At 51.0% G+C, this 12983-nt stretch overlaps 4 protein-coding genes across 4 annotated transcripts; 2 read left to right on the top strand and 2 right to left on the bottom strand.

The window, feature by feature from the left end:
- Positions 1-443: 443 nt before the first annotated feature.
- On the top strand, positions 444-2529 carry J4E82_010226 (uncharacterized protein; the record flags this gene model as incomplete). Its single annotated transcript, XM_051736442.1, has 2 exons — positions 444-539; positions 592-2529. 2 exons carry the CDS (start codon positions 444-446, stop codon positions 2527-2529), a joined length of 2034 nt encoding a protein of 677 aa, XP_051583806.1.
- A 456-nt stretch (positions 2530-2985) lies between these two features.
- On the bottom strand, positions 2986-4375 carry J4E82_010225 (uncharacterized protein; the record flags this gene model as incomplete). The annotated part of the gene is made up of 2 exons (XM_051736441.1): positions 2986-3728; positions 3778-4375. 2 exons carry the CDS (start codon positions 4373-4375, stop codon positions 2986-2988), a joined length of 1341 nt encoding a protein of 446 aa, XP_051583805.1.
- Positions 4376-5589: 1214 nt separating this feature from the next.
- J4E82_010224 (uncharacterized protein) lies at positions 5590-6352 on the top strand (the record flags this gene model as incomplete). The annotated part of the gene is made up of 2 exons (XM_051736440.1): positions 5590-5802; positions 5858-6352. 2 exons carry the CDS (start codon positions 5590-5592, stop codon positions 6350-6352), a joined length of 708 nt encoding a protein of 235 aa, XP_051583804.1.
- A 2720-nt stretch (positions 6353-9072) lies between these two features.
- J4E82_010223 (uncharacterized protein) lies at positions 9073-10983 on the bottom strand (the record flags this gene model as incomplete). Its single annotated transcript, XM_051736439.1, has 3 exons — positions 9073-9548; positions 9634-10293; positions 10347-10983. 3 exons carry the CDS (start codon positions 10981-10983, stop codon positions 9073-9075), a joined length of 1773 nt encoding a protein of 590 aa, XP_051583803.1.
- Positions 10984-12983: the final 2000 nt, after the last annotated feature.

Here is a 12983-nt window from a genome sequence, read left to right as displayed (position 1 = left end):
CGCATTAATTACGAGCGACTCACACCGCCTGTCAGTATACTTTCCAACGTGCACCGCCATTCAGTGCCAGCGCCACACACTGAATTTGACGTGGTAATATCACGCTCTGGCCCCCAATCTCGCCAAACGCGATAGTCCATGCACCTCAGCCTCAGGTGTGGCTGAGGTCCCTAGCATGACCTCCATGCAGCGCAGAAGACGGCCGTCAAACCAATGGCGAAGCAGCGCCACCGTTGTGCCGCATGTTAGGCGTCCAGGATAGCCACAAACACCCTGTATCTCAGAATAGATTGAACGGGTGTCTTCGCGCGTCGTCGTGAGACGTGCCTCGTTATTTGTACTCGCGGTCCTTTGTCTATGTACTGTCAAAAATATCGCATTACAAACAGAGCGTCTGAACACCGATTTATACATTTAGACAATACCGTTGACGCCTCGTCATGATGTTCTCTCCGACACCAAAAAGTAAAGCTGCCAGTATATGGTCTGTTGACTCGGGCTACGGCTCTGCCACTTTGGAAGATGCCGAAGGAGTCCCTGTACTACCTCATTCATAGTCCCATGTAACACGCGGCCGCTAATTTTGTTCAGGTCAACCAAACAGGAAGCTCTTCAATCCATAAAACGGTCTCTCTGATCGAGAAAGAACCTGTAAATCTAGATTTGCGCGACTCTTTCAGCCTTGCAGAAGACAGGACTCGCGCAAGAGCAATTACCGATTCGACTGAGCCCCAGGACACCAGACTCGATGTGTTTACATCCAAGGTTTGCTCGAGCAATGCATCGTTGTTCGCGACACCAAACAGCGACCATGATTGCCTCCGATGTCAGCTCTGGAACATAACAAATCCTGGGGAGGACCTTAGATGCGAAGACTGCGTCAGTGAAGCTTCTGCATCATCTGCGACTATTGTTCGGGTTCCTGGACAGTCGGAAACTATTCCTGTAGCAATTCGACTAGACACAGTCGAGGAACCTCCTTCGCAATCTCTCCCACGGTCTAAGGGCACCGCGCGATGCTCCGCGTGTGAGATATCTGCACTTATCCACCCGGGCCAATCTACCAATTGTACTTCATGCACACCGGATACAGAAGTATCATTCCAACCTCGAGTGAGCAAGCCATCGGAAGTCAGGCGTTCGTGCGCCCGACGACCACCTACCAAACTCGAGTCGCATGCTACGCGATGTCTGCATCGGTGGCTGAAGGAGAACCGAAACAACCCGTACCCGGACAACGATACCAAGCGTTTGTTAGCCACAAAATGCGGAATCACTGAGAAACAGGTCAACACTTGGTTTACTAACGCGAGGGCGCGAAGAAGGGTAATCGATACGAGTTTGTCAAATCCGGCCTCGGAAGACGAGGATTCGCGGGAAACCAGACTTTCGAGCGTAACATCGACGACGATGTCAAATGAAGCATTGTTTGATCATCACGGTCCTATTGTAGCCTATTGTCCAGCCGAAGGTTCCAACCAGACCGGTATAGTCACGTCTAGACGAGGCAAGAAAAAGGACTATGGCCAGTCTAGCAGCATTCGGCTTGCAGCGCACCAGGGATCAGTTGCCCAATCTGCATCACTGTTGGCATCCAAAAACAATGATGATGGCGAAAAGCAGACCTGGCAATGCACTTTTTGTTACCAGCATATCGCACGTAAGTCCTGGCGGCGCCATGAGGAAACACAACATCGTCCCAAACGGAAGTGGACATGCTTGCTTTCTGGGCCAAGGATTACACTTCCCTCGCGGTCTGATAATGTCACACTCTGTGTCTTCTGTATGATATCAAGCCCTAGCGATCTGCACTTTGCACAATGCCACCGCATAGCCGAATGTATAACCAAGGGCGAAGACGAAAGAACATTCTTGCGACCGGATCACCTACGTCAGCACGTCAGGAACTTCCACAAGGCGAAACTGGATGAGACCATCCGCGATCTTTGGAGACGAGAAGGACCAGGCAACACCGCTGTGGAGAATTGGGTTTGCGGTTTCTGCGAAAAGGTGCTGAAGACGTGGGAAGATCGAGAGACACATATTGCAGGCCATTTCAAGGACGGTCTGACAATGACGAACTGGAAGGGATACACACGAGAGGATTCTGGAGTTGAAGCAAGAAAGAAGAGACCGACCTCGAGTGAAGGGAGACCTAACATGCTCTCAAAGATAGCTCGGACACTTACTGGTCGACCAGTGCACCAACAGCATCACTGTGAGTCACATGGCCAGAACACCGACAATCTCGCTGCCACGCCGATATCCATGGACACGACCGGTCGAAATTTGTGTTTGTTACCAGAGCTGATCTTTGACAACTTCATGCTGGGAGTAGGTCATGATTACTTCGACTCCAACATTTCGGACTTTACTAGCGCGTACGGGCAAGACGTTGTTTCTGCTAGACGTCGCGACTCAGCATTTCCCGGTGAGGGTGACCCCGGATTTAGCTTTGATAATCTGGCGGAGGATACCACTAGCGAAGACTTCTCGAATTTGGACACGTTTGGGCTCTGGTATCAGTAACTAGAGATATATGTGACATTAACAGCCATCCAAATTACAATGCCAAGGACAAAAACAGCTTCAAGAGTCTCAGATGTGAAGGACGACGGATTCGCCATAGGGGTACGTACCATAAGAGGAAATACCAGGTTCTCGTAGAAGATACTGATATGTGAACCTGAAAGCGTAGCAGTGCTCGGTGCCAAAAAGACCCGCGATTCTACACCAAAATTAAGAGAAAAGGTCATCGTTTCAATTCAAACACTTCTTTTCGTTGATGTAGTAGCGTGACGCGTGTTTTTAGTCAAACTAAAATACAACATTTTCAGTACGGCTTTGCATTGTACTTCGTATGACCAAAACTGCTGTGTGGGATCGCGATCGCAAAGACATTACGACGTCCTGCTCAGGCTGGTTCTTGCCCTCCTGTCAACATCATAGTGGTGTATCCCCAAAGATGTTTTCTGATCATTACGGCTAGTCCTCCCATACATCGTTCAATAGCCACTTCTGACCTTCCCATTGCTCCTTCACAACTGGCCAGATCTGATCAGGTGGTAGCACGAACCCACCACCAGCCTGATCTTGAGGGCTTAGCTCCATCGTCCACGAGTGGTTCGCGCCGTGGACAGCATAGTGGTGATCTCTCGAGTTACCCGTCGAGAAGTAAAGGATCTGGCAACCAGGACCGAACTCATAAGTACTGTTCTTTGTGCTAGCAGCCATGATCGCATTTGCTGTGCCGCCAGCAACCTCGAGCATGCGAGGAAGGGTTTCTGGTAACGGATCGCACGAGAAGCCATAGGGAGTCAGAATGAGCTGACCGTACGAGTGGAAGTCGATGAAAGAACGAATTCCGGCACCTGTTCCCGACAGCTTAGCTGAAAGACCATCCATTGCTTCGTTCTCGGGTGTGTCGCCCGGTGATTCTCCGCGGTACGTCTGGCCACAAGGATCAGGTGTAGATCCACCTTCTGGCGGCTCCGCATCCCACTCATACTTCCAGTTGCGGTTGCCGTCAGTCCCAAGGCAGGTGGTATTGAGATTCGGACGTGGCTGACGGTTCTTTCGCCAGAGTCGGTCATTCGTTTGTGTGTAGAGAAAGCCATCGGGATTGTGGAAAGGCACGACGTAGAAATCGTAATAGTCTAAGAAGGTGGTCACATTGGCATCGCCTTTCTTGTAGCCGTCAATTAGTTGATATGCCAAGTACTCAATTACTGTAATAGTTAGCTGTTATTCCGTGGTAATTGCCATGTACATTCTTACCCATAGTTGATATCCATTCCCTTGCATGTACTGTAGCATGCCAGAGAATGACTGGCTTCTCTGCTTTGTGCTTTCTATGAATGTCCTTTTCGTCTCCATAGAAATTGAAAGCATATATTGTTCGGTTCTCGTAGCTCTTTCCGATCGGGAACTTCTTCGAGTTTTTGGGAAATGCCTCAACAAGGTCATCCCAGTATTGAAGATGGTCGGCATATGGATGATAGGTGTCGAACCAGGAGAGATCTGGCAGTTCGCCACGCCTGTGCAAGTCCCGCTTGTACACTGCTTTCTTTTCCGTAGCGCGTATATAATTGCCTAGATCGGAGTTGACGAGACGCGCTTTCAGGCCCAGGGCGTTGAAGGAGTCTACCTCTCCAGGCGGGACGGCGATGGAGAGGGTATCGCGAATGGGATGAGTGTGATACTTGGAAAACCGCATGCCAATATCACGAGCCTCTTCGACCGAAGATGGAGTAACCGAATAAACGTGGTAACCATCATACGTGACTTCGGCGCTACGAGTTGCAGAGCTGTCCCGAGACTGGAAGGGAGATGCTGCTGCCAACTGAGCGCCTAACAATAGTCTGGTCCACTTCATGATGAATAACGATTGACTATTCGGTGTCTGGTGTACCGGATGCTCTATATGATCTCTCTAGAGACATTATATACCCGCGGACTCATACCCAAACCACGCCATAACCTTATCATGCATCCGAAGCCAAGTGAATGATGATGCAACGATTTGACTTCATCTCGCTGCCTCCCATGGAGATATTGCGACGGTTTTGCCGCTTGGTACATAACAAGTATGTGGAGTGTCGTTCAACGGCCGGCCAAGAAGATGCCCAGACTTTGAGGTACCTTTGGACATCACCAGCTTCCTGATCAGGTCTCGCCGCCAAGAAGCACGACATGATAGATATGCATGTTCCCCTCAACCTTGGGTATAGTGATAGAATTGCGGATGATGCATGAGATTATTAGCGGCACTGCTATCATCGTATACGCTGAGTCGTAGTCAGGGTCCAGGGACCTGTGCCCTTCGGCTTTCCACCACCTATGGGCTGCACTTGGAACGATGGGGAGGCACGACGAGTCGCCTTGAGCAAACCTCGAGGGGTGTGACGCGCTATCCTCTCGCCTAGCTTTTCTTCCTCGTTGAAACGTTTGTCGCATTGAGGCTAGCAAGACGCAGAAAAATAATGACAAAAAAAAAGACTTGGCGCCAGTAACGTCCTCACGCAGCCAATACAGGAGCCAACGAGGCCAAAAAGGAAAGCAGCGCCCATGCTCATGGAAGGACAAAAGAGAACTGTTGTGACCTAACCAGGGGTCGCTGTGTGATTGTTAGTGTCTGTGTTCGAACGAGCTGCGATTTAGATATTTACTTACAACCTGGAATCTCTTGATATCGAACGAATCGTAGTCAAGCGCCTTGCCATTGGGCCATTAGGCCAGTTGTACTTTTGTTGACAGACGGTTCATCAGTAGCATTTATATTCTACTTCATTATCAAGCGGAAGAGTGAGCGGCACGCTAGCACTGCGGGGTTGTTCCTGCGGTCCATCTGGACGTCACCAGCCCCACCATACCTCCTCCTCAATTCGACCCACCTATCCTAGGCATCAGTGTTCGCTGCCTCAGTGATGGCCGCCACTGAGCGAAGGGACCGCCCGTTAATGCAAAACATCAGCGCTGTGACCTGAGGCCCGCCCATTGAGTAGGAGCTTCACAAGCCTCATGTGCGGCCTTTTACCATAGAAAACAGACATTTCTACACCTTCACCAACACCACCAATAAATCCAACGATGCCGACAAGCAGTAATGAAATCTACACCGCACACTTCGATAGCAACCAATTCGTAGTTGGCGGTGGTGTCGCAATATTCCATCTTGCCACGAATCGAGTCGTGATATGCAGCTGCGTGTATCGCGGACAAAAGTTCTACTTCCTCCCTAAGGGACGGCGCGACGCTGGCGAAGAGAGCGGCACAGGTGCCGAAAGAGAAGGGTACGAAGAGGTACGTCATATCCGCTTTCTCGTCTGGAGACCAAACATACTAACGCTGTGAACAGTCTGGCTATCGCAACCGCCTTCTCCCTCTACCTACTGCTCACCGCCAACCGCAAGCCCACCCGCGTATCCATGCTTCTCCACAGACTGCCGAGCCAGTATACATGCAGCTCCTTCCTCTCGGTTCTCGGCAGTATATAATCTACTGGTACATTGCTGAGACACTTCCTCCAATTCTCGAAACCCTGCTTGAGACGGAAGCAGGCGCGGCGTACAAACCACCACCGCCATATCCTCAGAACCTTTCTTTACGAGAGAGAATCAAGGAAGAACCTGAAGGGTACGAGCCAAGACACCACGAGAATACAGGAGTAGATGAGCTGGAAGTAACGTATAAAAGTGAGTTGGTGAGTGTGGAGAAAGCGGTGGAAATGTTAGGACGGGAAGGCAGTATGGGAAAAATCATGGCGGATGTGGTTAAGAAAGGGTGGGAGGGAATTCAACGGAGGCTCGAAATGGAAGACGCTGCTACGCACGAGAGTCCTGAAGCAGTTTGATGGCACATGGCTAGGGAGATGCCAGGCACTAAGCGTAGATCGCCTTTAAGAGACTTAGCTATATTCACTACTCTCTTATATTAATAGAACCATAAGTATAGTCACGTAGGTTCTTCACGCTTGAGAAGAGTACAACAAGAGGGACGTCCACTCATTCAAAGCCTGCTGACTTGGTGGCCCATGTCAGGTAAGATGTTCAACATCATGAACCAAGCAAACAGGAATGACCCTTGACTGTGAGGTCACTCATCAGTTGCACTAGTACCACGTGTCTTCGCTACCAACCTATATATTCTCCTACCCGGCCTAATATTGTTCGTCTAAGCACAGTAATATAACTAACCCCACATACTTCTGCACTCTTATCAGGAATAAATGAAGCAGCCCCACCAAGGACACGCGACAGGCTGTTTACGAAAACGTGGTAGCAAGGCAGCAACTGCGCGTGCCTGAGGCAGGTATCCAAACCTGCTTGTACCGGCTATTATATATTGCATTCCCCAACTGTGCACTCGTAAAGAAGAACTGACTTGCCGCAGTGCATGCATGATGAAGAAAACGGCTTTTTTTAATTTGTCGTACATCGCACATGGGTGGAGGCTTTCCACACGCGATGTCGGAAGGCAGTAGTGAATGTTCGTGTGATGCAAGTGTGCAAAGCTATAGGCATTCGCTAAGCCGGTCTTGCGGGTAATTGGGTTCAAGCGAAAGAACAGCTACCTTCGAGCTCGATTCTTCATTTTCATAATTCATGCGTCAATATTAGCCCGATGTCGTAAGAATGTTACCCGGGTATTGGTATGACATGGGCGTTTGGTAAAGACATGATTGATTATCCAAGGCGTGGCAGCCGGGTTGCTGTCGAATAACACTCTTATTCACTAATGTGTGAGCGCGGGATGTGCACGGATGGGGTACGTGGATATCGCAGATGATCGTATTCAAGAACGGTTCTAGATTTTTGACCTGGAGAGTCGATTGAGATCTAGACACGGGTGTTCATGGACCGCGTTATGCTTTGGTCTTGTGATAGCGGGTCCGTTATAATACGACCTGCGTGACGGATGAGTTTGGCTATCCGATCGAGTTACACCACCTCTTGAATATACGAGTCGATGCAACGTCCACCTTCAGGTAGGAGGTTAAGCTGTTCAGATGTAGAATCTCTCAAGAAACGTTGCACAATGTCTGTCCGGCGAATACGAGATGACGGCGTTGTACGTGCGTGGTTGCGGTAAGATGCGATGAAGCAAAACACTACTCCGAATCTATAATCAGGATTCGCGGTATATGCTTGTCTGGAGACGTAGTCGGTTCTCGCGGAAGAAGTCGAACTGAGGGTTAGGCTTGGGTTCATCAGGCGGAGGCTGGTGCAGCTACGCCGGCTCGAACTTGAGAGCTTTTGCCCTCGCGACCTGCACAATGAGTTGACTATCGCTTTGAAGAATCAAAGGCAATATCTCCCCGGTGAAGCGTTTGAATAGGATCGGGTTGGTGGAGTTGCCTTTGCCAATAGGTTTACCGGTTGGGAACCATACATACCGCATTATCACGTTGTGAACATACAAGCAATGTGCTACCAGAGCCCTATACAGACTTCAAGGACAATCGTCATACCCTTACGTTCAGCCGTAAGCCTTGCGTTCAAGTCATGCACCAAGTTCAGCCGCCACCTAGTGTTCACGCGCCTTCGGATCTCCTCATATCGTCCGAACCTCAAATAGCAGCGAGTATTGGATGTCTGTCATACATCATAGGAGTACGCTATGACTCACGAATGTTGGCAAACTACAACCAGTTGTTGAGCAACAATGGGGCGCTTTGAAACAACCGCACCATTGTGCGTCTCAACGTGGTAGCACCTAGAAGCGCGCACTAGCAATGTAGAAAAGACGGTACATAACCGCCAGATGCCTAAAATCGATTGTCGCATCGAATGGCAACGTCGAATAGGAATGTGTAGTGATGGCGTTATCAGAGACTTTGAAACAAGTGTCTGTAATGTCTAAATTCGCCGGTTCGGCGGCCGCGCGTCCTAAACTCTTACAGTAGTGTCAGTCAGCTCTGGGGTTATCAGGTTTCCACGGGCAGATATCGCCCAATCTGTTGAGGGCATCATTATTCTTGCCGTCTGGTTGCCGTTCATATACGTGTGCTTTCTGGAGCAGCTTCCTCAATCGCGGCAGCGTGCATAAGACGACATCGCGCTAGCCATACCGCTAGTTTGGTTCGAAGAAGTAGCATACCGGTCGCAGCTTAATAGGACGCATGCTAGGAATATTGATGGAGGATTAAGTACTATTTGAATCAATCGTGAATTCTGTAGTAGCAGACGCCGATATGTACACACTCGAACGAAGTAGGACTCTTGAACGCCAGAGAAGCATCGCCATGCTCGTGAAAGGACCGTTGTGGTAACGTAATAACATTGATAGTTAGCCATAAGCCATTCTTGGCTAGGCACGCTCGACCACATGAATGTTTTGTCTTCGTGCCTGTTCCACAGGATAAGATACAAGGAGTGTAAAAAGAGACCAGATCAAGAGATGACGCGGTAGAGAAACGAAATGTAATGTGTACAGCGAAGTAGATGCAAGCATGTCCTCATTAGATCCAACGGTGGTCCCTTCCAAACATGATAGATTGCAAGGCTAGAGATCAATGGACGAGAGGGTATACCGATATGACGAGACCAAAGATGAAACAGAGCAGGGATACGTTTACCACGAGAAAGACTCCTCGCGGAAGTCGACGTTCCACTGAGACTCGCGGTTGCGGACAGAGCGGCGAAGCTCATCCGCCAACCCACCGGTACCGCAAGTGCTGACACAAGCAGCACCAATACCTTCTTGCATCTCCTGGTCGACCAGGGCTTGGACATTGGGGCGACCAGGGAACATTTGAACGCTGGAGGATGGCGAGTGAATCTCCTTGGTGCTGCGAGGACGAGTAACGAACAGCAGGATTTTGAGAATCTCACGACGGCGTGGCATGGACAAGATCTGTGTCATCCATGTACGGATCCATTCAAGATGTTCAGGCGATTGGATGATCCAAACAAGGGTGAGACGACGAGTGGCGACAGTTCCATTTGCGTAGCCAGCAACAATATCACGGACGTGAGGAACCTGGTGAGTGATACCGATACCAGCAGCCCATAGCATGACAGTACCATAAGAGCTGAGATCCTCACCGCCTGTAGTGTGACGTTAGCATGGGTTTAAATTGAATTAATATCCGCGATATTGCAGAATCTGGGGAAAACAAGCTTCGGTACTTACCGTATGGGCCCTCGACATATGCCGAAGTGGAAAATCTGCCGGCAGCGGATAGGTCTGCCTTCTTGAATAGCTTGTCGGTGAAACCGGTTCGTCGTCGGATGATGAAAGACATGCTGGTCTTGTGATGCTCAAGGATGTCTTGGCGGTTCATGGGAAGACCCTTCTCATCGGCGACGGAGGAAGCAATGGTAAGGTCTTCCTCCTCCTCGCTCCAAGCGACAGAGAACGGGTGGTTGGTCCATAGTCCAACGGAAGGAATGTACAGATATGCGTGCTGGCCAGGGCGGAACCTCCACGGGCGAGCCATGCGGACTGTCACGCGGAGGGCGTCTCCGGGAAGAACTTCAACATCGCAACCGGTACCGCCATTTCCGACGTTGCGCATGACGAGGCGGACAAAACGCCATGTGCGCTCCATGACCCAGAGAGCAAGTACGCCGTAGAGCATGAATTGTTGTGGTCGCTCCTTTAGGTGCACCCATACAGCTCCAAGTGCGATGGCAGCACCAACGATATGACCGTGCAAGAAAACCTCATAGAAGGAGTGACGCACTGGCGATGGAGACTGAATCAGTAGGAATACGAATGCGACGGTTCCAATGAAACCCGTCATGATGAACTCGCTTCCAGTGATGGATGCTTGCACAGCACCCCAGCCCTCTGTGAGTTTGTTAGCACTTCGTTCCTGTGACACCGAACACGACCAAACTTACTTGTGTGAACCTTGTTGGCGATCCAGCATACAGTGTGGGCGATGGCCTCGAGGATAACAATTCGTCCAAACCAGCGGTGGATGAGGTTCATGGTGTCGAAGGAGATACCGGTGAGCTTGATGATAGGGTTGTTGCGACCAGCAAGTAGGAACAATGGAATCATGTTGATGACAGCCATGATACCCGAGCGGCTGAGAAGTTCGCCGGCACCCGAGGAGAAGGTGCTGTAGTCGATCTTCCAGACACAGAAGCCAATGTTGACCGCAAAGTAGCCAACGAGGAAGAAACTCTGCAGACGGCTAGGCAGGGTTCCAACACCAATGGCGGAGGAGAGCTTGAACTCGCGGTGGTGACGGGTGCGGAACAGGGGCGCATCGAGGCAGTGCTTCTTGAAAGCTGCGTAGGTCCGGTTGGGAATAGCAAAGTATCTTTGCGTCTCGTTGTTCAGGCATGTTACGGTGCGAATGTAACGGACGAAGTAGAGGATGACCTGGTACACGAAGAAGACGACAACAATGATCCACCAGATGTATCCGAGGTAGTGCTGAACGTCGACATTCTCCAGGCCAGCAGTTGGGTCTTCCTCACCATGACCTGCACGCTTCGAGAGGCCACTTATGACTTGGGAGAGAGACATTGTCGTGGTGGAGAGGAAGGTGGCGAGGGAGAGTCCGAGGGGAGAGGGTATACCAGGTGGGGATGGGGATATGTAGAGAGTGGACTCTGTCTTGGCCAGCAAACGACAGACGGGGGTAGGTGGGTGGGAAGAAGCACAACGGCACTTGTTCCGAATCGGTGATGAGAGAGCAGCCTAGACGTTCTCTTGGATCGCGGCGATGATGTGGTCGTGCGTCGTGACGGGCTTCACTATAGTAGATTGGGATGACTGGGTTCAGCGCAGGAGCCCAGGGTTGTCGGCAGGCGCAATGCAGGCTCAGTTGACGTCGCAGGTGGTGTTGACGAAATCCAGATTGGGCGAGTTAATCAAGCAGGGATAAAGCAAACACCCAGCTGATCGTAAGTAGCCGTTATGCAGGAGGAATTGGCTGCGGTGATAGGGCCTCGAGGGAAAATCGCCAACCAGGGGATATATTGCAAAGAGCCGGCGGGGAAGCGAGAACTAGCACGCGGGAGCGACGAAGAGAAAGTGAATACCAAGGCGAACCGAGGCGGAAAGGAGTGACTGTGGGCTGAACGAGTGTGAGGGTGAAGAGAAGAAGAAGGCTACGCAACAGCGGGCATGTGGGTAGAAGGGGAGCAATGCTTGGGTTTGATTATCGCGGCCTCTGATGCAGGATTGGAGGGAGTGCCTGACGCTGGTGGCCGGGGTGGAGCCTGTAATAGCCCCGCTCGGCCGCTGTAGCGCAGCCTGCTATTCGGGGACCGGGCGATGAAACGGGGGAAGGCACGCCACACGCGAGCCACTAGAAGACAGCTCGTTTCATCGCTCCGAACAAATCCACTGACTCTCGTCACGCCTTGCGTCATCGAGGCCTGGATGCTTCAAAACAACACATGCTGCGCCAGGCTGAGCTCGTGGTTTGCTGAACGGCACGCGGCATGTAAAACAAGGATCCTACACCCACTCTTCCTGCAACGCGGGATTGCTTATCGACGACGGTGCCTTGGCAACCACTCCATTCACCCCAGCCACGCCTGCAACGGCCCTTGGTCATCTCTCCGCAACTACTTCACCACCATCCCCGCAGCGCCTCGTCTTGGCCTAGGATCGTCGTACAGCAGGCCTCCCCGCCTACAGTAGTTCTGTTGAGAGCTACCACTTAGTCGGCTTTCGGTGGGCTCTTACCTCACAGCAACCTCCATCTAACCAGAATATACGACAACCAGCCAGCCTTGTAGACGCAGTTGCTGGCCATCGTTGGAAATGAGCTATGCCGGCGCATGTGCGAACATTATCTCAAACACATCCATGTCTGCTGGCATCATGCCGTGGCTCCCCACGTATTGCATGACTGGCTGTTTCAATTGTCCCGTCTTGTGGAGACTTCAACCGCGTATTTTCACCGCAGCCCGGTAGCCCAGTCCCTGGTAGCTGTCAATCCACTTTGGGCCCGCTGTCTCAGCAGCCCTACACTCGATGAAGTCTATGGCTAGAACCCGAGGCAACTCGTCACGAGCCCTGAGTTCGAGGACATAGTTGGTTATCCACATCCTTTAGGGAAGCTCCGCAGGATCCGCATCTCTTCCAGCATTGTTCGTATGTACTACACTGGCGGCTCCAGGGCATCGCCACAATCTCCGTCTTGTGTGACACGGCTATTGAGACTGATTACGCATGTCCTCATGCAGTACTTGCTGTGACACCTACCAGATCACTTGTTATCGCAGTGTACTGTTGGCGAATTCTACAAATTACGCATGGTCAACGCCACGCATCTTAGAGCGGGCAATATGATCCACGGCAAATTCAACGGCGACACCACAATGCATTCAACACGCACGGATGTGACCTACAGTCGTTCGTCTTGACAGTTTAGCCTGGATCCATCCTGCAGTGCATCCTACTGCCGCACCCAAGATCGAAAAAGCACATTACGTTCGAGTTTAATGGCTTCGAGAGTGACTTGGTCCGGAACGTTCCCCAGTTCAGCCGCTGCAAAATACGAGTCGAAGGTA

The sequence above is a fragment of the Alternaria postmessia genome (genome assembly GCF_024291825.1).
Source record: "Alternaria postmessia strain BMP 2775 chromosome Unknown scaffold_116, whole genome shotgun sequence".
NCBI classification, from domain to species: domain Eukaryota; kingdom Fungi; phylum Ascomycota; class Dothideomycetes; order Pleosporales; family Pleosporaceae; genus Alternaria; species Alternaria postmessia.
This window is presented reverse-complemented; position numbering and strand designations above follow the sequence as displayed.